The sequence below is a fragment of the Schistocerca americana genome, chromosome 8, assembly GCF_021461395.2.
Source record: "Schistocerca americana isolate TAMUIC-IGC-003095 chromosome 8, iqSchAmer2.1, whole genome shotgun sequence".
Taxonomy (NCBI): Eukaryota; Metazoa; Arthropoda; class Insecta; order Orthoptera; family Acrididae; genus Schistocerca; species Schistocerca americana.
The window spans coordinates 389,894,412-389,919,886 of record NC_060126.1 but is presented as its reverse complement, the minus strand read 5'-3'; the positions used below and the strand labels follow the sequence as shown (position 1 = coordinate 389,919,886).

The following is a 25,475-nucleotide window of genomic DNA, read 5'->3' as shown; positions in this document are numbered from 1 at the left end:
ACAACCAAAAAGTTAATTATTTAACTTTTTTTCGACTTGTGAGCCGAGCTTTCCTTTTTTCGTAAATATGAATTGCCATTTATTGCGATCTTGTCGTAAATATCTGGTTATGTGTTCCGCTGTTTTCAAGAAACAAATTGTCACTGGCATTGCCAAAAATTTCATTAAGTATTACTACAGCCAACGAGAATCTCTTATCAAAGCTGCTTGATATAGCATGGTTAGAATTGTATCAGTACCCGTGCTTCCCTTGTGTTACACATGGTCGGAAGATGAAATATTCAAGTACAGTTATGTGAGAATGTAGCCTTATTTAGCTTCAATTACGTGATATGTAGCCTTAACAAATTATATTGAGAACCAAATTAGTTTCCTTTTACGACGACATTACAGTCCACCAGTTGTTGCGCAAAACAATGTGTAGTTTTCACACTGTCCCAGACGCACACTCAGACTTTAAACCCACTTTCGCAGGTACCGCGTGGTGCGTACCAAGTCGGTGTACGTGGGACGCGATGAGCCGATCGGCAGCGCGCTGGCCAAGAGCAAGTCTGCGCCCTCGCAGGGCGGCACCAGCTACCGCGCGCCCATCGCCACAGCGCCCCCCACCCCGGCGCCTCTGCCCCTCTCCACGCCGCAGCAGGAGCCAGTCAGGTGAGTGCACGCCACGCTGCTCTGATGAAGGACTCTGAGCGTGACGAAAGCTCTTGTTCCACAACCAGCAGCAGAGGGTCAGACTTCCAGTCAAACGTAATAGGCATGAAACCTTCCTTGCCGACTGCACTATAGTGTTGGACGAAGAACCACTCCCATCTTTCTGCTGTGTCAAGCACTAGACAAATTACGCAACTTATTGTTCTATAGACTACCTCCAAAATGTTTGGTGATAGACCCTGATTAACCGTCTGCACTTTTATAAATACACACTCAGTCTAAATAACTGCTGCTAGCCTGACTTTGACCCACAAGTCAGGGTTGAAACAACCACTTCTTCAATACACATTCAGTCTAAATAACTGATGCTAGCCTGACTTTGACCCACAAGTCAGGGTTGAAACAACCACTTCTTCAACATATCTAAGCTCTATAGCAGTCTACCCACTTTTTAAAAAAAAAATCTCTAGGACCTGAACACTGAATTGGTAAATGAGCACAGCAAATAGTAGCTTCAGTTATCAGCTGTTTTCTAGAATTTCCTCTGTGAGAAAACAGTCTAAAGTTGAAAAAGGAGAAAGATACATACACAAACACCACAAATTTCCACGGAAACATGTGGACTTTATTGCTGTCTGTAAGACTTCACCAAGCCTGTTTCATCATTATCAAACACTACTTCCAACTAGCTGATGTCTCTATGGTCTGATATGAGACCGCTGTCTGCTTAGCAAGTGCTTCTTCACTGCACCATTTCTCACAGAAAAATGGAAATTGACTCAGCCCTTGACACCAATGCATTTGCTAGTCATTTTCTTTCCATAACAAAAGAACAACTTTACTGATCAAATAAGATCAACGGGCTTCTGACTTCTTACATGTAACAGTTTTTAAATCACAGGGTCACCACATATGGACCATGACTCCAGTCCAACTCCTAAATTGAATGTTGGCAGAGTCCTCATTTTGTGGGCTATCAAAACTTAACATGCAGACATATTGGCCAATTAGCTCTAGCGCAGAACATACACATTTCAATTGGCCCTCTCTTACTAATGCTCATAGTATTTGCTGTGATGTGCTGCTTCTTGCCAAGCCTATGAGAAGTTTCTTTTCTAAAAGGTGTTAGAAAAACAGGCTTTCTACAGAAACCACCAGGATCAAGCTAGACCACCAGCACTTAGCCACATTAAGGTAAAAGCATTCCATTATCTTCAGGCTGCAGAATAGTCCTTGTTCCTAGAAACAGAAAAACCAGCTGTAGTATCCAGAGTAGCTACCAGCACTAGTCCACAGGTGCACCCAAGTAATGATATATTACAGGTAATTTATTACCCTATGAAGTAGTACATGTGAAACACTGAAGTTAGCTATTTCTTGTCAAAAAGAAGACAGTCAAAGTATTTGAGATGTAGTATTACAGAAGGGTTCAAAATATTAAGTCGACTGGTAAGATAAGAAATGGAAAGGTAAACAAAAAATCCTGAATATCCTGTTATATTATAGATCAAAATGATATGAAATTTGTACAATAAATCGTCGATGCCATCTGATGACGGGCTCAAGCCCAGAACTAGACGTGATGAAATAAAGCATATATCAAGAAGTGTGGCTGGCTGCAGTTTTTTCCTTCAATGACAGCTACCACTCCACTGTGATTGGGCGAGCGATTGCTGCCCTACTCGCACACTCGAACATTAACTATGTCCATTTTAACATTTGTGTTGTATATAACTCTGTCCCAGGCACAAATTACGGTAGCTGATATAGAGCATCCTTTTTAAGTCATACCAATATTTTAACGCTAATAGCTGTAAATTTATTTACATATCAAAACAGTGGAACTAAGAAAAATACGTTCTCATAAATGGGAGGCAGTATGGTTATACAGTCATTGGATGCTACAGCAACTCATCGCTATTCTCATATTAGACTGGCTACTCAAAGAAGGTGTGGGTGCCGTTCTGCACTCTAGTGATCAGAATATGCGGATGCAACCAAGCAATAAAACTTAAGGATGTACTTGCAGATATGCAGCCAAGTGGTTGTGGACATTATTTCGACGACCTATCCAGCCCTCTTCTCCAGGTTATGCACACATAACTGCACGACTCGAAAATATTGCGCAAAAAATGGAAACAACAGCAACTCAGCTGTATACCCAGAAGCACATCAGTAATGAACCACACCGAGAAAACCTGAGAGGTCACAATAAGACATAGGTTTTTTTTGTAGAAATTGTGAAAAAAAGACGCTTCCCATAACGTTTAAGTATCTCCTCGAGTATTGTTTTGATGTTTGCGAGCACGTTCCATTTTTTATTCTTCTCGTTAATTTAAACAGGACCAAGTCATTGGCGCTGGTAACCCTACATCTTCCATTCAGAATCATCAGCCGATGCTTGACTGGGGTGTCAGTTCAAAGCTGGAGACAACATGTAGTAAAATCCCAGTCGCGTACATAATTTGGCCTTGCCCGGTCTGCTGGTGCTGAGTCCTTTCTCCTGACCTTTTACAGGCGGCCCGCCCTGGGCTACTCAGCTCCTGCCTTCAGCTTCAGCCCGCCGGCGTCGGTCATTTACCCTGGATACCAGCCCATCTCGTCCAACGCCATCCAGCCGCAGTACTCCGGTCTGCCGAGCAACTACCAGGTAAAAGGACTCAAGTAACCCCTTGTAGACCATTGTTTGTATTACACCAGTTTACATTATCGCATCACAGCAATATGAGATCTGTGCTCTATAACGCGCAGTAGTTCTGTAATGTTAAGCACTTATTACTAAGCACTCCGTCTTCAGGCCACGAGTGGCCTACCGGGACCATCCGACCGCCGTGTCATCCTCAGTGGAGGATGCGGTAGCAGGGCTGTGCGGTCAGCACACTGCTCTCGCGGTATTCTTGACCGAATCCGCTACTATTCGGTCGAGTAGCTCCTCAATTGGCATTACGAGGTTGAGTGCACCCCGAAAAATGGCAACAGCGCATGGCGGCTTGGATAGTCACCCATTCAAGTGTCGACCACGCCTGACAGCACTAAACTTCGGTGATCTCACGGGAACCGGTGTATCCACTGCGGCAAGGCCGTTGCCTAGTTCTGTAATGTACACTATAGAATACACTGATCAGCCAGAACATCATGACCACCTACCTAATAGCTGGTATGTCCTCTTTTGGCACGGATAACAGCGACGACACGTCGTAGCGTGGAAGCACTGACGCCTTGGTAGGGCGCTTGGAGGGAGTTGGCACCACACCTGCACCAACAAGTCACCTAATTGCCATAAATTCTGGGAAAAGGGGGGAGGGGGTGATATGCTCTGAAGACACGTTCAGTCACATCCCAGATGTGTTCGATCGGGTTCAGGACCCATGGAAGCCCACGTGAATGTTCCCCACAGCGTAACGGATCTTGTCTCTGTCCCACGGTACAGGTGTCAACGAGCTGTTCCTCTGGAAGGCGACGGATTCGCGCCCTCCCGTCGGCATGACGATGAAGTTGTCGGGAATCATCAGACCGAGCAACACTCTGCCACTGCTCCAACGTGCAGTGCCAATAGTCACGTGTCCAATCAGTCGTACTTGCCGATATCGTGGTGTTAACATTGGCACACGCACGGGTCGTCGGCTGCAGAGGCCCATTACTAGGAGTGTTTGGTACACTATGTGTTCAGACACGTACTCTGCCCAGCATTTAAGTTTGGTATTAGTTCCATCACAGTTCGCCGCCTGTCCTGTTTTACCAGTCTGCTCAGCCTATGACGTCCGACATCTGTAATGAGTGTTGGCCCCCAACCCCACAACGTCTGGACGTGGTCTCACCTTGATATCGCCAAGTGTTGAGGGAATCACCAGAGTACTCCTCGATGAGTCGTGCAGTTTCCAAAATGCTCGTGCCGAGCCTTCGAGCAATAAAAATCTGCCCTCGGTCAAATGCAGATCTCGCGCCTTGCCCATTCTACATACGGACAGCCGGCTTAATGATACTACATGCACCCTGCGTGTGTCTGACTAGCAGTCATTCAAAATGTTCAAATGTGTGTGAATTCCTAAGGTACCAAACTGCTGAGGTCATCGGTCCCTAGATTTACACACTACTTAAACTAACTTAACGCTAAGGACAACACTCACACCCATGCCCGAGGGAGGACTCGAACCTCCGGCGGGAGGGGACGCACGATTAGTAACATGGCGCCAGCAATCATTCCTTGGCAGGTGACGCTGCTATCGCCTGTACGTGTTTATATCGATAGTGGGTCGGTGGTCTTAATGTTCTGGCTGATCAATCTATGTTATGCATACTTGGGCAAAGAGAAAAATAGAAATATGAAAAGCAATCAATCACTATAAATGAATAAACTCTGAATGTAGCAGGGATCGAAATGCATTGAGAAAGCAGTGAAAGAAACCAAAGATAAATTTGTAAAAGGAATTAAATTACAGGGAGAAGAATTAAAAAGTTTGAGGCTTCCCTATAGCATTGTAATTTTGACCGATATGGCGATGGACTTCAAAGATCAATTGAATGGAATGGATGATGTCTTGAAAGTGAACACAGACAAAAAGTTAATGCAGTGTAATATGGTTAAATCAGACAATAATAAGGGGATCAGTTATTTAAACGGAACAATGAATATGACATAAGTAAAGAGATTATAAAATGAAGCTATCAACAGCAACCAAAGCTTCTCTGAAAAAGAGAAATCAGTGCATGTAATACCAAGGTAATGAGAAGTAACAGAAATGAGATTAGCAATAAACTTTAAAACTGGCGAGCGCAAAGTAGACAGAGTGACTGAATTCTGCTGTCTTGGAAGCAAAATAACACATGACAAACGAAACAAGGGGGACACAAAATGCAGACTAGCATAAATAAGAAAGCCATTCCTGTCCGAACAAAGCCTGCTAGTGTCGAACATCGGCCGTAATTTGAAGAAAAAAATTCTGGAAACGTACGTTTGCGGTAAAGCATTATACGAAGCTGAATGATAGAAAACTGTAAAAAAAGAATATAATCAAAGCTTAACGCATCTTGTACTGTAGAAAGATGTTGAAAGTTAGGTGGACAGATATGATGAGAAATGGGGAGGTACTCTGCAGGATCGACAACAAGAACAGAGACGATGATAGGACGTGTGTCACGACATCAAGAAAGTGAAGTTTAGAGGGTAAAAATGTGGAAGAAGGCAGTGATCGGAATATATTTAACAAATAAATGAGGTCGTTAAGTGGGAGTGATTTTTAGAGACACGGGAGAGGAATTCGAGGCCATCCGCATCAAACCAGTTAAAAGATAGATGTCACAAAATAAAACAAATAAAAATATGTGTTGTGAAGTCCTTTCCTGGAAATATTTGTGTCTAGCGTAGCCCCATACGGATTTAAAACAAGGAGGATAAGTAATGCAGACAAAAGGAGAACGGTGCAACAGGAGACCAAGTAACTAACGTGGAGATACTGGGAGAAAAGGAACCTAATTTCTTGTCTAGCATATGGATCACAGTGGTACAACTTCCGCAAATATAGTATTACTTAGGAGCAAACGACGGCATCAGCTGAGCTTTTATTTTTATTTTTGATTTCCACGATTCGGCCACTAAGGGGATTTTCCAGTGATCGTATGGCTGTCGTCGTGAGAATTTGAGTCTGTGTGTGTACACGACGATAGACATATAACAGACGAGTCGTGGAAGGTTGAGTGTTTGTACTCCTACGATGATACACATATAACTAGTGGGAAAGGGGCTTGGTGGCCAAAGCCAATCTTGCTAATCAAAAACAAAAGTCAAACTGGTACTGTCATTTGATACAAACAAAAGAATTTTACCGCACAACCTGCCCAAAAGGAGAGATTGGTTAATAAGACACATCTTGAGACATTATTGGTAATGGAGGAAAATGTGGGGACATAAAAATTGCAGAGACCGACCAAGGCATGATCACATTAAGCACGAACAAGAGAAAATAGAATGCAACAGTTACACATAGATAGAGGTATTTGTACTGAATAAATTAGCTTGGAGAGCTGCATAACTAGACTTTGGTTCAGGACCATAACGACATCTGCCAAAATCCCATTATGTAGCGCAATTTTTCTATGTGAAAAGAATAGGAACATTACTTGTTTCAAATAGGCACGTGGTTCTAAGATAACGAAAATCATCTGCTTAGACCACCTTATATCTCTGGTGCGCTATATTCCTGGATCGATGTGCATGCAACTACACGCGCACTTAATACGTTCCAAAACGCCGCGCATAAAAACAGAATTTTCTGTTGCTCATACCACGGGTTTTGTTGGTGATAAAAAGGTAGCGTCAAGTGTTTTGGATAGCACTTGGGTTAGGGACCATTTGTATACAGAACAGAAGAATAGCCTTAGTATCATTATCCTATAGCACAGGGTCAAAGTATGATTATTACAGGCGTTCTCCTGCTTAGGCAAATGGAGCAAATCGGTTGGTTCTTTTTACATTTGATGTGGTTTACGGTGAACCTGATGGAACTTATTGAGACCCAACCAGTTCATGGGCGGGCCCTCGAGAAATGCCACAAAAAGGTTTTTTACCATATTCCCGCCATCACCAGTGAAGCAACACCCAGCCTCGGATTCCAAGACGGCTTTTCGTGGAAAATGACTGAAATTTATTAGATATATTTTTAAGATCCCGGTCTCGAACAATGTTGAAAATTTTCTTCATATCTTTATCTGTTTTCTAGAGGCAGTGGTTCAAAGTTACCCTACCTTTACACGAAAAATACGCGCGTAGAATCCGGTGTGAGGCGAAAATGTGGTTAATAAAGTGACGTAATGCTGAGAAATATACTGTAAAGTGTCTCCGCTATCATCTGGAAACCCCATGTTGTAGTTGTGGAGCACTTGCAAAACAATTCTGCACGTAAAGTACGGTCTAAAGTGTAAAATAAGATTTGAGCTATTTCAATTTTACATAAGTAAAATATCTGAATCTACTGACCAATACTTTTCTTTTCATAGGAGTTACATGCTCTGTTGCAACAGGAAAAAGAAGTAAATCAGTGGAAAAATGTTCCTCTGGGATCACAAAAAATGCGTATACAAACCTGTTTATCTAAAATATTCTGATTGAAACGACAAGCATAAGCTGCCCGTTTTAAAATTTCCCAAAACTTTTGTCATGGGAACATATTCATTCTTTTGTGGCAGTGGCAAAGAGCTGGAAAAGTAATAAATGCTGGAAGATAGTAGACAGTGGCTGTGTTCTAGAAAGAGCGAAGGAGATAGTGGCAGTGTGAGAGAAAGAGACGCATACAGTGCAGTGGAACATAGTAGACAGTGACAGAACAGTGCTAGGGAAAGAGTGAAGGAGACAGTGCCAGGGGGCGGGAGAAGAAATAAAGAGAAAGGTGAAGAGGTGGGAACCAGTGATAATGAGAGACAGAGTTTATGACAATAACGACGAGTGAGATAGTGACAGAGAGAAGAGACAGCAGCAGCACTAGTAAAGAAGACGAAAGGAATAAGATGTTATGAGTAAGAAAGTGCAAGAGGGAGGCAATGACGGAGAGAAGAGACTGTAGTTGTAGGGGACTGTGGCTGTGATGCAGGAGAGAGTGACAGTTCGAGAGACACAATGAGGTAATGACTGTGAGTTGGGCTGAATGTCTGAGTGAGAAAGAGCAACTGGGCTTGGGGTGGGTATGAGCGATGGACTGGTGGGTGTGAGCGTGTAACTGTTAGGGTGGCTTGTAGAAGTTTGACGTGAGCTCCATGTTAAAAAAGCGTCGAATATGTTTGCATGCCAAAATTTTTGGGAAATTTTTAAAGGTGCTGAGGAAGACAGAATGAGGTAGTCGTAGTTAGAGTCATCTAAATAAACAGTAACATATTCGCATCTCTGCTCTCCGATAGTACCATTTTTCCGCTGGTAGATAGCGTGTATGCATTTTGATGACAGTTATCAAATTTTGTTACAGATTAAGATTTTTTAAAACAATTTTTGTAAACATTTTTGAAATACAGTGATCAATAGATTATTATATTTTAACTAAAGTTCAGTCTTGATCACAACACTTATGTTCCAATAACATAGGTGACCGGTTTCGGTTATATTTATATAACCATCTTCAGACCCATGGCTTCCTTGAAGGATGGTAGGCGGAGCTCTCCTCAGCTGACTTCGTAGCAGCTGAGGAGAGCTCCGCCTACCATCCTTCAAGGAAGCCATGGGTCTGAAGATGGTTATATAAATATAACCGAAACCGGTCACCTATGTTATTGGAACATAAGTGTTGTGATCAAGACTGAACTTTAGTTAAAATTGTGTTTGTGCAGCATGTAGCCATGTTTCCAGAGAAAAGTGTCGTACTTGTAAAATCACTGACACGTTCGACATCGCAGCGAGTTCTCACGAATGTGGGCCACGGAAAGTGTCTAAAAGCTGTACTGAACTGAGGCACACTTTTCCCGCAGTACCAGACGGCGTCGCCGCCGGCGGCGGACCGCTACGACAACGCGGCGGCCGGCTACTACCAGAACACTGTGCAGCCGCCCGTGCAGGCGCACACGCAGTTCCCGCTCTACGACGGCATCGCCACCACGCAGAACGGCTTCAGGTAACAGCGAGTTCCACTCTTATCACACCACTGCTTACCGACTCTGTACTGATCGCCCTTTCTCTCATGCTCGCAAAGAACGACAAACACGTCTCATCTTCTATCCAAAAGATATTTTTCCTTGTTTATAAGACTGTGTCTGCAGGGTGGTCCACTGATCGTGACCGGGCCAAATATCTCACGAAATAAGCGTCAAATGAAAAAACTACAAAGAACGAAACTTGTCTAGCTTGAAGTGGGAAATCAGATGGCGCTATGATTGGCCCGCTAGAAGGCGCTGCCATAGGTCAAAAGGCTATCAACTCCGTTTTTTTAAAATAGGAACCCCCATTTTTATTACATATTCGTGCAGTACGTAAAGAAATATGAATGTTTTAGTTGGACTACTTTTTTCGCTTTGTGATAGATGGCGCTGTAATAGTCACATGCACATGACTCACAATTTTGGACGAACAGTTGGTAACAGGTAGGTTTTTTAAATTAAAATACAGAACGTAGGTACGTTTGGACATTTTATTTCGGTTGTTCCAATGTGGTACATGTACCTATGAGAACTTATCATTTCTGAGAGCGCATGCTGTCACAGCGTGATTACCTGTAAATACCACATTAATGCAATAAATGCTCAACACGATGTCTGTCAACGTCAATGCATTTGGCAATACGTGTAACGACATTCCTCTCAACAGCGAGTAGTTCTCGTTCAGTAATATTGGCACATGCATTGACAATGCGCTGACGCATGTTGTCAGTTATTGTCGGTGGTTCACGACAGCAAATATCCTTCGACTTTCACCACAGAAACAAATCCGGGGACGTCAGATTCAGTGAACGTGCGGGCCATGGTATGGTGCTTCGACGACCAATCCACCTGTCGTGAAATATGCTATTCAATACCACTTCAAACGCACGCGAGGTATGTGCCGGACATCCATCATGTTGGAAGTACATCGCCATTCTGTCTTGGGGAGTGAAACATCTTGTAGTAACATAGGTAGAACATTACGTAGGAAATCAGCATACATTGCAACATTTAGATTGCCATCGATAAAATGGGGGTCAATTATTCTTCCTCCCATAATGCCGCACCATACGTTAACCCGCTAAGGTCGCTGATGTTCCACTTGTCGCAGCCATCGTGGATTTTCTGTTGCCCAGTAGTGCATATTATGCCGGTTTACGTTACCGCTGTTGGTGAATGACGCTAAATAGAATGCGTGAAAAAAATCTGTCATCGTCCCGTAATTTCTCTTGTGCCCAGAGCCAGAACTGCACACGATGTTCAAAGTCGTCGCCATGCAATTCCTGGTGCATAGAAATATGGTACGGGTGCAATCGATGTTGATGTAGCATCCTCAACACCGACGTTTTTGAGATTCCCCATTCTCGCGCAATTTGTCTGCTACAGATGTGCGCATTAGCCGCGACAGCTGCTAAAACACCTACTTGGGCATCATCATTTGTTGCAGGTCGTGATTGACGTTTCACATGTGGCTGAACACTTTCTGTTTCCTTAAGTAACGTAACTACCCGGCGAACGGTCCGGACACTTGGAAGATGTCTTCCAGGATACCGAGCAGCATACATAGCAGACGTCCGTTGGGCATTTTGATCACAATAGCCATACATCAACACGATATCGACCTTTTCTGCAATTGGTAAACGGTCCATTTTAACACGGGTAATGTATCACGAAGCAAATACCGTCCGCACTGGCGGAATGTTGCTTGATACCACGTACTTACATGTTTGTGACTATTGCAGCGCCATCTATCACAAAGTGAAAAACGTGGTCCAACAGAAACATTCATATTTCTTTATGTACTACACGAATATGTAATAAAAAATGGTGGTTTCTATTTTGAAAAACGCAGTTTCTACCCGTTTGACCTATGGCAGCGCCATCTAGCGGGACAACCATAGCGCCACCTGGTTTCCCCCTTCAAGCTAGACAAGTTTCGTTCTTTGTAGTTTTTTCGTTTGATGCATATTTCGTGAGATATTTGGCCCGGTGTCTATCAATGGACCACCCTGTATACAGGAAATTGTGGTGGAATAGATCTTCTAAATGCAGAATATAAAATCTGTGGGAAAATTCTTAATCAAAGATTACGAACTATCGCTGATGCAATATTCTCAGAGGAACAGTAAGGCTTCAGAAAGGGACGTTCGTGTTATGACATTTACACTGAAGAGCCAAAGAAACTGGTACACCTGCCAAATATCGCGTAGGGCTCTCGGGAGCAGGCAGAAGCGCCGCACCACGACATGGCATGGACTCGACTAATGTCTGAAGTAGTACATAAATACCGCAGGGGGTGGAGATCTCTTCTGAACAACACGTTACAAGGCTTCCCAGATAAGCTCAGTAATGTACAGGGTTATTACAAATGATTGAAGCGATTTCACAGCTCTACAATAACTTTATTATTTGAAATATTTTCACAATGCTTTGCACACACATACAAAAACTCATGAAGTTTTTTTAGGCATTCACAAATGTTCGATATGTGCCCCTTTAGTGATTTGGCAGACATCAAGCCGATAATCAAGTTCCTCCCACACTCGGCGCAGCATGTCCCCACCAATGAGTTCGAAAGCATCGTTGATGCGAGCTCGCAGTTCTGGCACGTTTCTTGGTAGAGGAGGTTTAAACACTGAATCTTTCACATCACTACGCGTGAAACTTGCCCGCACGCGTTCAACCGTTTCTTCGCTCACTGCAGGCCGACCCGTTGATTTCCCCTTACAGAGGCATCCAGAAGCTTCAAACTGCGCATACCATCGCCGAATGGAGTTAGCAGTTGGCGGATCTTTGTTGAACTTCGTCCTGAAGTGTCGTTGCACTGTTATGACTGACTGATGTGAGTGCATTTCAAGCACGACATACGCTTTCTCGGCTCCTGTCGCCATTTTGTCTCACTGCGCTCTCGAGCGCTCTGGTGGCAGAAACCTGAAGTGCGGCTTGAGCCGAACAAAACTTTATGAGTTTTTCTACGTATCTGTAGTGTGTCGTGACCATATGTCAATGAATGGAGCTACAGTGAATTTATGAAATCGCTTAAATCATTTGTAATAGCCCTGTACATGTCTGGGGAGTCTGGTGGCCAGCGGAAGTGTTTAAACTCGGAAGAGCGCTCCTGGAGCAATTCCGAATGTGTGTGGTATCGCATTGTCCTGCTGGAATTCCCCAACTCCGTTGGCATGAAGAATGGACATGAATGGATGCAGGTGATCAGACTGGATGTTTACGTACGTGTCACCTGTCAGAGTCGTATGTAGACGTATCAGGGGTCCTATATCACACCAACTGCACACGCTCCACACCATTATAGAGCCTCCAACAACTTGAAGAGTCCCCCACTGACATGCACGGTCCATGTTCTCATGAGGTTGTTTCCATACCCGTACTCATCCATCCGCTCGATATAATTTCTATCGAGACTCGTCCGACCAGGCAACATGTTTCCAGTCACCAATAGTCCAATGTCGGCATTGACGGTCCCAGGCCAGGCGTAAGGCTTGAGGCGTAAAGCTTTGTGTCATGCAGTCATCAAGGGTACACAAGTGGGCCTTCGGCTCCGGAAGCCCATATCAATGATGTTTCGTTTAATGTTTTGCACGCTGACACTTGTTGATAGTCCAACATTGAAGTCGGCAGCAATTTGCGGAAGAGCTGCAGTTACGTCACGTTGAATGATTCTCTCTACTCGTCGTTGATCCCGCAGGCGCTTTTTCCTTCCGTCGGAGATTAGATGTTTTTTCAGATTCCTGATTTTCACGGTACAATCGTACGGCAAAATCCCCACTTCATAGCTACCTCGGACACGCTGTGTTCCATCGTTCGTGCGTCGACTTTAGCACCAAGTTCATACTCGTATAAATCTTAATAACCTATCATTGTGGCACCAGTAACCGATCTAACAACTGCTCCAGACACTTGTCTTATACAGGTGTTACCGACGGCAGCGTCGTACTCTGCCTGTTTACATATCTCGGTATTTGAATACCCATGCCTATACCAGTTTCTTTGGCGCTTCAGTGTATGTTATCTTACTTTATCTATCTCGTCCTTATGTTTTGCGGACGAGCGTAGCAAAACTGAGGAGAGAACAACTTCCTTAAAAGTATTATCTTCCTTACGAATTAGTCGATTAAATTTAGATAATACAAGCGTGAAGAGCTTTAAGCAGAATATTGATAGTCAGTAGAAAGATAAAGATTAATGTGGCATCGTAGGCTTTCCCGGCGTAATAGGTCTTGAAAGTCTCTTCGGGTTTGCTGCCGGATCCTAAAATCAACTCGATTCGATATTTCGGTGATCCAACTGGTCGCCATCTTCAGGAGAAAGCTGCTTCTGCTTATGAGTCTCGCTGAGAACTGACGTCAGGCTGCCAACCGACATCCTATATTGGCCACCGTACCGTACACGGCGCATGCGCCGGCCATCACAGTTGCTGCCCTTCATTACTGTGCAGGTGACGCTGCCTTTAGTACAACACTGGTGGCAACGATAAATCGCACTCAGGGACGATATTCGAATACTCGGGCTGGCCACACCGAAGAACGTTCTGTTTTGATGCGGGATAATATAGGATTCCAAGTCCTGCTAAGAGGAAACCCACTGTCTCTGTCAATTAAATTATCCGTCAACCTAATTTCAATTGCTTCTTTGTAGACATTGTTCCAAAAACCAGAAGTGTTGGCAACCATCACAGTTTCGTCAAATTTCATACCGTGCCCCTCATTTAAACAGTGTCCTGCTACTGCCGATTTTTCCGGCCGTTGTAGCCTCGTATGACGGCGATGTTCCACACACCTGTCGTGAACTGTGCGAATCGAACTGCCGATGTAAGCCTTCCCAAACTGGCACGTAATTTTGTATACACCGGGTTTCCTAAGCCCCAAATTTTAATGTGGTATCTCTGTTTACACGAGTCCCTCTCGAAGAGTCCCTTAGTTTGATAAGTGAAAAACTGGATGAAGAGTTGGTGGAGCTTTCTTGTCAAGTGCTGACATCCACGTACTTCTTATTTAATGTCAACATTTTTGAGTAGAATGACGGAGTGGCTATCACCCATAGTCGCCAGTTTATTTATGGAGGACGTCGAGCATATGTTATAGAGCACTTCGGCTTTGCAACCAACGTGATTCTGTAGATATGTGGATGATACTTTTTTTCGTCTGGTCACATAGATTTTTGGACCACTTCAGCTGTCTTCATCCCCTCATTAAATTTACCATGGAGGTTGAAAGTGATGGGGTGCTTCCATTGTTAGATGTTATGTCTTATAAAAACCCAGATGGTACTTTGGGACATAGTGTTCACCGAAAGCCGACCCACACGGATCGGTATCTGCATTCTAAAAGTTGTCAAAAAATGGTTCAAATGGCTCTGAGCACTATGGGACTTAACTACTGTGGTCATCAGTCCTCTAGAACTTAGAACTACTTAAACCTAACTAACCTAAGGACATCACACACATCCATTCCCGAGGCAGGATTCGAACCTGCGACCGCAGCAGTCGCGAAGAGTTGTCATTCATCACACCAACGCAGTGGTGTCCTTAGGACTTTGGTACGCAGAGCTTATGCCATTTCCGACGCGGACAGTTTAACACAAGAACTTGCACATTTGAAAGCTGTTTTTAAGGAAAATGGTTACTCTGAGAAGCAGATTCGTCGGGCTATGGAGTTTGAACCATCACTGGAGGTGCATGAAGAGGAAATTAAATCAGTGGTCTTTATCCTTATGGCGGGGGCTTATGTTTTAAGATAGGAAGAATTCTAAGAAATTTTAACATTAAGAGTGTGTTCCGTACACCTTCTAAGATTAGGGCACTACTCGGCCATGTGAAAGATGATTTAGGGCTTAGGAAACCCGGTGTATACAAAAATACGTGCCAATGTGGGAAGGCTTACATCGGCAGTTCGATTCGCACAGTTCACGACAGGTGTGTGGAACATCGCCGTCATACGAGGCTACAACAGCCGGAAAAATCGGCAGTAGCAGAACACTGCTTAAATTAGGGACTCGGTATGAAATTTGACGAAACTGTGAGAGTTGCCAACACTTCCCATTTTTGGAACAGTGTCTACAAAGAAGCAATTGAAATTAGGTTGGCGGATAATGTAATTAACAGAGACAATGGGTTTCCTCTTAGCAGGACGTTAAATCCTGTATTATGCCGCATCGAAACAGAACGTTCTTCGGTGCGGCCAGCCCGAATATTCGAATATCCTGCGATTTATAGTTGCCGGCAGTGTTCTAGTAAGGGCGGCGCCACATGCCCAGTCATGGAGGGCAGCAACTGTGATGGACGGCGCATGCGCCGTGTACGGTACGGTGGCCTATACAGGGTGTTACAAAAAGGTACGGCCAAACTTTTTATTTATTTATTTATTGTTCCGTGGGACCACATTTAGGAGAAGTCTCCATGGTCATGGAACGAGTCAATACATGAAATTATAACACGATTGTAGAAACAGATAAAATGAAATATAAGAAACATATTCAGGCGACAAGTCGTTAGTTTAAATAAAGAAAATCAAGAATGTAACACTGGAATTTGCTTAATTTTTTAGCTCTTCCAGGAGCTCCTCGACAGAATAGAAGGAGTGAGCCATGAGGAAACTCTTCAGTTTAGACTTAAAAGAGTTTGGGCTACTGCTAAGATTTTTGAGTTCTTGTGGTAGCTTATTGAAAATGAATGCAGCAGAATACTGTACTCCTTTCTGCACAAGAGTCAGGGAAGTGCATCCCACATGCAGATTTGATTTCTGCCTAGTATTAACTGAGTGAAAGCTGCTAACTCTTGGGAATAAGCTAATATTGCTAACAACAAACGACATTAAAGAAAATACATATGTGAGGGCAACGTCAAAATTCCCAGACTATTGAATAGGGTTTTCGAACTTACACCATACATAGCTCGAACAGCCCGTTTTTGAGCCAAAAATACCCTTTTTGAATCAAAAGAATTACCCTAAAAAATAATACCATATGACATAAGCGTATGAAAATATGCGAAGTATACTACTTTTCGTGTTGAAATGTCACTTATTTCAGATACTGTTCTAATGGTAAATAAAGCGGCATTTAGTTTCTGAACAAGATCCTGAACATGGGCTTTCCACAACAGCTTACTATCTATCCGTACGCCTAGGAACTTGAACTGTTCTGTCTCGCTTATAACATGCCCATTCTGTCTGATTAAAATGTCAGTTCTTGTTGAATTGTGAGTTAGAAACTGTAAAAACTGAGTCTTACTGTGATTTAGCATCAAATTATTTTCCACAAGCCACGAACTTATATCATGAACTGCATTATTTGATAATGTTTCAATATTACACACAAGATCCTTCACTACCAAGGTGGTGTCATCAGCAAACAGAAATATTTTTGAATCACCTGTAATACTAGAAGGCATATCATTTATATAAATAAGAAACAGCAGTGGCCCCAGCACCGACCCTTGGGGAAGCCCCATTTAACAGTGCCCCATTGGGACTGAACATCATTACCACTCTCAATATTGCGGAGGATTACCTTCTGCTTTCTGTTCTTAAAGTAGGAGGCGAACCAATTGTAAGCTACTCCCCTTACTCCATAATGTTCCAACTTCTGCAGTAATATTTTGTGGTCATCACAGTCAAAAGCCTTCGTCAAATCAAAGAAAACACCTAACGTTCGCAACCTTTTATTTAATCCGTCCAAAACCTCACAGAGAAAAGAGACTATAGCATTTTCAGTTGTTAAGCCATTTCTAAAACCAAACTGTACATTTGACAGCAAATTATGTGAATTTAAATGCTGCAGTAACCTTGTATATACAACCCTCTCGATAACTTTAGCAAACACCGATAGCATAGAAATAGGTCTCTAATTGTCAACATTATCCCTGTCTCCCTTTTTATAAAGTGGCTTCACTACCGAGTACTTTAATCGGTCAGGAAACCGACCACTCCTAAAGGAAAAGTTACAGATATGGCTAAGTACTGAGCTAACATACGTGGAACAATACTTCAGTATTCTGCTAGATACCCCGTCATATCCATGAGAGTTCTTGGTCTTTAGTGATTTAATTATTAACTCAATCTCCCTCTTGTCAGTACCATGGAGGAGCATTTCAGGTAACAGTCTCGGAACACTTTTTTCTAAGAGCGCTATATGATTCCCTGTTGGGACTAGGTTTCTATTTAGTTCACCTGCTATATTCAGAAAGTGATTATTAAGTACTGTACATATATGCGACTTACCAGTAACACGGACATCCCCACTACGCACTGATTCTATATTCTCGACCCGTCTCTGCAGACCAGCCACTTCCTTTACGACTGACCATATGGTTTTAATTTTATCCTGAGACTTAGCTATTCTATCTGCATACCACATACTTTTTGTCTTCCTAATAACTTTTTTAAGCACCTTACAATACTGTTTGTAATGGGCTGCTGCATTTAGATTTTGACTGTTTCTAACGTTTTGATATAATTGCCACTTTGTTCTACAAGATATTCTTATCCCTTTAGTCAGCCACCCAGGCTGCCTGTTTGTGCTAGTACCCTGTTTTGAACGTTCTAACGGAAAGCAACTTTCAAAGAGCACGAGAAAAGTCTTGAGGAAAGCATTATATTTATCGTTTACTGTATCAGCACTATAAACATCTTGCCACTCTTGTTCCTTGATAAGGTTTACAAAAGTCTGTACAGCAACTGGATCAGCTTTCCTAAAAAGTTGGTAACTATATTTAACATGTGTTGCAGCACAAAAATCTTTGAGACTTAAAATTTGTGCATCATGATCTGAAAGGCCATTCACCTTTTTGCTAACAGAATGCCCTTCCAATAATGACGAATGAACAAAAATATTGTCTATGGTTGTTCTACTGTTCCCTTGCACTCTCGTTGGAAAGAATACGGTTTGCATAAGATTATATGAATTAAGGAGGTCTACCAGCATCCTTTTCCTTGCACAATCACTTCTTGTTGTTGTTGTGGTCTTCAGTCCTGAGACTGGTTTGATGCAGCTCTCCATGCTACTCTATCCTGTGCAAGCTTTTTCATCTCCCAGTACCTACTGCAACCTACATCCTTCTGAATCTGCTTAGTGTATTCATCTCTTGGTCTCCCTCTACGATTTTTACCCTCCACGCTGCCCTCCAATACTAAATTGGTGATCGCTTGATGCCTCAGAACATGTCCTACCAACCGATCCCTTCTTCTGGTCAAGTTGTGCCACAAACTTCTCTTCTCCCCAATCCTATTCAATACTTCCTCATTAGTTATGTGATCTACCCATCTAATCTTCAGCATTCTTCTGTAGCACCACATTTCGAAAGCTTCTATTCTCTTCTTGTCCAAACTATTTATCGTCCATGTTTCACTTCCATACATGGCTACACTCCATACGAATACTTTCAGAAATGACTTCCTGACACTTAAATCAATACTGGATGTTAACAAATTTCTCTTCTTCAGAAACGCTTTCCTTGCCATTGCCAGTCTACATTTTATATCCTCTCTACTTCGACCATCATCAGTTATTTTGCTCCCCAAATAGCAAAACTCCTTTACTACTTTAAGTGCCTCATTTCCTAATCTAATTCCCTCAGCATCACCCGACTTAATTAGACTACATTCCATTATCCTTGTTTTGCTTTTGTTGATGTTCATCTTATATCCTTCTTTCAAGACACTGTCCGTTCCATTCAACTGCTCTTCCAAGTCCTTTGCTGTCTCTGACAGAATTACAATGTCATCGGCGAACCTCAAAGTTTTTATTTCTTCTCCATGAATTTTAATACCTACTCCGAATTTTTCTTTTGTTTCCTTTACTGCTTGCTCAATATACAGATTGAACAACATCGGGGAGAGGCTACAACCCTGTCTTACTCCCTTCCCAACCACTGCTTCCCTTTCATGTCCCTCGACTCTTATAACTGCCATCTGGTTTCTGTACAAATTGTAAATAGCCTTTCGCTCCCTGTATTTTACCCCTGCCACCTTTAGAATTTGAAAGAGAGTATTCCAGTCAACATTGTCAAAAGCTTTCTCTAAGTCTACAAATGCTAGAAACGTAGGTTTGCCTTTCCTTAATCTTTCTTCTAAGATAAGTCGTAAGGTCAGTATTGCCTCACGTGTTCCAGTGTTTCTACGGAATCCAAACTGATCTTCCCCGAGGTCGGCTTCTACTTGTTTTTCCATTCGTCTGTAAAGAATTCGTGTTAGTATTTTGCAGCTGTGACTTATTAAGCTGATAGTTCGGTAATTTTCACATCTGTCAACACCTGCTTTCTTTGGGATTGGAATTATTATATTCTTCTTGAAGTCTGAGGGTATTTCGCCTGTCTCATACATCTTCCTCACCAGATGGTAGAGTTTTGTCAGGACTGGCTCTCCCACGGCCCTCAGTAGTTCCAATGGAATATCATATCTCCCATTTCATCTTCATCTACATCCTCTTCCATTTCCATAATATTGTCCTCACTTTTACAATTAATATTGAAGTCACCAAATATAACTAACTTTTTGTATTTCCTATAAAGTGAACCAAGAACCTCTTCTAGCTTTAGCAAAAATGTTGTGAAATCGGAGTCTGGGGATCTATAAATAACAACAGTAAGAAGTTTTGCTCCACTAAATTTAACCACACCTGCACAACATTCAAACACCTTTTCAGTGCAGTACTTTGGAACATCAATTGACTCAAATGGGATACCGTTTTTCACATACATGGCTACTCCCCACACCGCAAAGAGCTCCTAGAAAAGCTGCCAGCCAACCTGTATCCTGGTAAAGGAAGCCTCTGAATTATCTCCTTATTTAAGAAGTGTTCAGATATACCAATAATTTCAGAGTCAACATCTATAAGCAGTTCACTAACTTTATCTCTAATACCTTGTATATTTTGATGAAATATACTAATTCCCTCATTAATCGGATACCCAAGCTTTGTAGAAAGTGGTTTCTTTGTTAGAGAGACTTCCCTTAAGCAGGAATACCTATCACCTGACTTCAATCTAAAAAAGGTACAGCTCCAACACCCACAACTACCGGAATTTTCCCATGAGTGATCCCACCACCCCCACATATGCTGTCACCTATAAGTTTTGCCAACCTCCCCTTCCCATACCTGTTGAGGTGCAGGCCATGTCTAGTGAAACCCGTCCTGCTGATTGACTCCACCGACACCACTGAAATGTGACTCATGCCTTCTGTCATCAGCGCACCCCCAAGTCTCATGTTATTACGCCTGACGGCTGTATTAAGATGAGGCCGATCGTGACGCTGAAACAGTTCCACGAAATGCACATTCGTGTTGCCAGTCTGAGTGGCTATCTTTTCCAGGTCACCATCTATGTCATACTCCCCATCCCTATCAATACTACACTCCTGGAAATTGAAATAAGAACACCGTGAATTTATTGTCCCAGGAAGGGGAAACTTTATTGACACATTTCTGGGGTCAGATACATCATATGATCACAATGACAGAACCACAGGCACATAGACACAGGCAACAGAGCATGCACAATGTCGGCACTAGTACAGTGTATATCCACCTTTCGCAGCAATGCAGGCTGCTATTCTCCCATGGAGACGATCGTAGAGATGCTGGATGTAGTCCTGTGGAACGGCTTGCCATGCCATTTAAACCTGGCGCCTCAGTTGGACCAGCGTTCGTGCTGGACGTGCAGACCGCGTGAGACGACGCTTCATCCAGTGCCAAACATGCTCAATGGGGGACAGATCCGGAGATCTTGCTGGCCAGGGTAGTTGACTTACACCTTCTAGAGCACGTTGGGTGGCACGGGATACATGCGGACGTGCATTGTCCTGTTGGAACAGCAAGTTCCCTTGCCGGTCTAGGAATGGTAGAACGATGGGTTCGATGACGGTTTGGATGTACCGTGCACTATTCAGTGTCCCCTCGACGACCACCAGTGGTGTACGGCCAGTGTAGGAGATCGCTCCCCACACCATGATGCCGGGTGTTGGCCCTGTGTGCCTCGGTCGTATGCAGTCCTGATTGTGGCGCTCACCTGCACGGCGCCAAACACGCATACGACCATCATTGGCACCAAGGCAGAAGCGACTCTCATCGCTGAAGACGACACGTCTCCATTCGTCCCTCCATTCACGCCTGTCGCGACACCACTGGAGGCGGGCTGCACGATGTTGGGGCGTGAGCGGAAGACGGCCTAACGGTGTGCGGGACCGTAGCCCAGCTTCATGGAGACGGTTGCGAATGGTCCTCGCCGATACCCCAGGAGCAACAGTGTCCCTAATTTGCTGGGAAGTGGCGGTGCGGTCCCCTACGGCACTGCGTAGGATCCTATGGTCTTGGCGTGCATCCGTGCCTCGCTGCGGTCCGGTCCCAGGTCGACGGGCACGTGCACCTTCCGCCGACCACTGGCGACAACATCAATGTACTGTGGAGACCTCACGCCCCACGTGTTGAGCAATTCGGCGGTACGTCCACCCAGCCTCCTGCATGCCCACTATACGCCCTCGCTCAAAGTCCGTCAACTGCACATACGGTTCACGTCCACGCTGTCGCGGCATGCTACCAGTGTTAAAGACTGCGATGGAGCTCCGTATGCCACTGCAAACTGGCTGCCACTGACGGCGGCGGTGCACAAATGCTGCGCAGCTAGCGCCATTCGACGGCCAACACCGCGGTTCCTGGTGTGTCCGCTGTGCCGTGCGTGTGATCATTGCTTGTACAGCCCTCTCGCAGTGTCCGGAGCAAGTATGGTGGGTCTGACACACCGGTGTCAATGTGTTCTTTTTTCCATTTCCAGGAGTGTATTACCAGCCCCACCCACACTCACTACCTGATCCTCTTTAGTAAAATCCCTACATAACCCCCCTATGTTAAAAGTCACCTGAGCCAATCCTGCATTAGGCTTCACAATGCTGGTGACCTGGTACTCACTCCCCAAAACTTCTTGCAACTGCTGGCCTACACCTCTACCATGAGAACTACCTAACGGCAGAACCTTCTTCTTTCTCTTAGACTTTGCAACTGTCCTAGCCACCGTAACTGCTGAGGTCTGCTGCATACTTCCTACATCTACAGCTACTAGAGATTCCTCTCCACTAGACTCTGACAGTTGGTCATATCTATTACAAACACCAATAGTAAAACTATCTGAAAATCTCCTTCTCCTAGCAGACCTCTTGCCAACAGCCAGATCCCATTCCCCAACCCCCTTCTCCCTCCTCATCCTATCTAGCTCCTCCTGTGCGTTTTTCAACTGCACCTGAAGGGCACAGATCTTACGCTCCTGCTCCTCTATCAACTTACTCCTGCTACATAACCTGCAGTTCCAGGAGAGGATCTCACCAGAATGTCCACTGGCTTCCCCACTGCATTCCCCCCAGTGAAAATACTTCGAACAAGTCTCACACCGCAATCCACTACTCACGAAACTACGGCAAAGCCCACACTTCTCACTCATGGTAAAATTTTACAATTATTGAAACAAGAAAACAACTTTATCTAAATTCCGCTACTACCATAAGAAGATGTTAAAAACTGACTACAATAATCACAAACTTGCTCTACAAGGGAAGTAACTATTATTATTGACAGTATTAATCAACAACAAATGAGAATATAACAAAATACTAACACAGAAAGAAAATCAAACGTCTAATGACAGTAACGAAACTGAAAGCAGTTCGCAAAAATTTCTTCTGAAGTTATTTCACCGGAAAACACCAAGAACACCGGTTGAAGACTACTAAAGTTCCTAAATAAACTACTATACACAAACAATTAATTAGTACTTAGCTTTCGATGCGCCGCTACAGCTGCAACTGGTCAGCGCGGAATGTAAACACGGGTAAACATTCCTCACACACAAAGAAAGAAAATATGTTATGTGGACATGTGTCCGGAAACGCTTACTTTCCATGTTAGAGATCATTTTATTACTCCTCTTCACATCACATTAATCATGGATGGAAACACACAGCAACAGAACGTACCAGTGTGACTTCAAACACTTTGTTACAGGAAATGTTGAAAATGTCCTCCGTTAACGAGGATACATGCATCCATCCTCCGTCGCATGGAATCCCTGATGCGCTGATGCAGCCCTGGAGAATGGCGTATTGTAACACAGCCGTCCACAATACGAGCACGAAGAGGCTCTACATTTGGTACCGGGGTTGCGTAGACAAGAGTTTCAAATGCCCCCATAAATGAAAGTCAAGAGGGTTGAGGTCAGGAGAGCGTGAAGGTCATGGAATTGGTCCGCCTCTACCAATCCATCGGTCACCGAATCTGTTGTTGAGAAGCGTACGAACACTTCGACTGACATGTGCAGGAGCTCCATCGTGCATGAACCACATGTTGTGTCGTACTTGTAAAGGCACATGTTCTAGTAGCACAGGTAGAGTATCCCGTATGAAATCATGATAACGTGCTCCATTGAGTGTAGGTGGAAGAACATGGGGCCCAATCAAGACATCACCAACAATGCCTGCCCAAACGTTCACAGAAAATCTGTGTTGATGACGTGATTGCACAATTGCGTGCGGATTCTCGTCAGCCCACACATGTTGATTGTGAAAATTTACAATTTGATCACGTTGGAATGAAGCCTCATCTGTAAAGAGAACATTTGCACTGAAATGAGGATTGACACATTGTTGGATGAACCATTCGCAGAAGTGTCCCCGTGGAGGCCAATCAGCTGCTGATAGTGCCTGCACACGCTGTACATGGTACGGAAACAACTGGTTCTCCCGTAGCACTCGCCGTACAGTGACGTGGTCAACGTTACCTTGTACAGCAGCAACTTCTCTGACGCTGACATTAGGGTTATCGTCAACTGCATGAAGAATTGCCTCATCCATTGCAGGTGTCCTCGTCGTTCTAGGTCTTCCCCAGTCGCGAGTCATAGGTTGGAATGTTCCGTGCTCCCTAAGACGCCGATCAATTGCTTCGAACGTCTTCCTGTCGGGACACCTTCGTTCTGGAAATCTGTCTCGATACAAACGTACCGCGCCACGGCTATGGCCCCGTGCTAATCCATACATCAAATGGGCATCTGCCAACTCCACATTTGTAAACTTTGGACTGACTGCAAAACCAAGTTCGTGATGAACACTAACCTGTTGATGCTACGCACTGATGTGTTTGATGCTAGTGCTGTAGAGCAATGAGTCGCATATCAAAACAAGCACCGAAGTCAACATTACCTTCCTTCAATTGGGCCAACTGGCGGTGAATCGAGGAAGTACAGTACATACTGACGAAACTAAAGTGAGCTCCAACATGGAAATTAAGCGTTTCCGGACACATGTCCATATAACATCTTTTCGTTATTTGTGTGTGAGGAATATTTCCTGAAACTTTGGCCGTACCTCTTTGTAACATCCTGTATAGGACGTCGATTTGCGACAGTTCTCAGCGGTACTCATCATCAAAAGCAGCTTTCTCCTGAAGATGGCGACCAGTTGGGTCGCTGAAATATGGAATCGAGTTGATTTTAGGACCCGACAGCAAACCCGAAAAGACTTTCAAGATAAAGATTAAGTTTCTGTGATGACCTTTGCCATGTTGAAGTAGATCTTGACACTTTTCACATCCTTGAAAGTTCTGCTTTTTGATGGGATCTACGTAACAAGATGAATGAATGAATGGCACACTAAATGAAAAGGTAGACGCTCTCAAAGTCGCTAACTGTCTGTCGCACAGCAGGCTATGCAGAAGCACAAGTGCCTCCAGACGTGTTACGTGTGTTTTGGTCGTGTTTCAGGTACTACCTGCCGCGTCAGTACCAGGAGGAGGAGACGCTGTCGCAGGACCGCCGCGCGGGCAGCTTCGGCTACATCGACCCGTTCGGCATCCGGCGCGTCATCTACTACAACACGGCCCCAGACACCGGATTCGTCCACCGCAAGAACAACCGATACGTCGGCTTCGATGCGACGCCCTACGACCCCCGCTTCTGAACGCGTCGCCGCCCCCAGTAGTAGCTCTCCTGGAAATATGGCCCTCGTCTGTCAGACACTTGTTCTTTATTACTGCTGTTATACCCGCTCTCGCAAACGTCCAAAGTTGTTACGTTGGTATTCGATAGTTTCCGAGACCATATTTTGTACGTTCCCTCCTTCTGCTCATTCGCCAGTATTTGAGGTGCTCCCATGATAGAAGATACCACGGTCTCTGGCAATGCCCTCTGCAACAGATTTATTTATTTATTTATTTTC

General features: G+C 44.0%; 1 protein-coding gene across 1 annotated transcript in view; it reads left to right on the top strand.

Annotated features, from left to right (window-relative positions):
* The window catches only part of LOC124544861, a 327,198-nt gene extending 301,936 nt beyond the window's left edge, over window positions 1-25,262 (top strand). Inside the window, exons 4-7 of the mRNA XM_047123572.1 lie at window positions 475-654; window positions 3,172-3,304; window positions 9,103-9,245; window positions 25,022-25,262. Coding sequence (XP_046979528.1) covers window positions 475-654; window positions 3,172-3,304; window positions 9,103-9,245; window positions 25,022-25,217 — 652 coding nt within the window. The 3' untranslated portion in view covers window positions 25,218-25,262. The remainder of the gene's footprint in view (window positions 1-474; window positions 655-3,171; window positions 3,305-9,102; window positions 9,246-25,021) is intronic.
* Window positions 25,263-25,475: the final 213 nt, after the last annotated feature.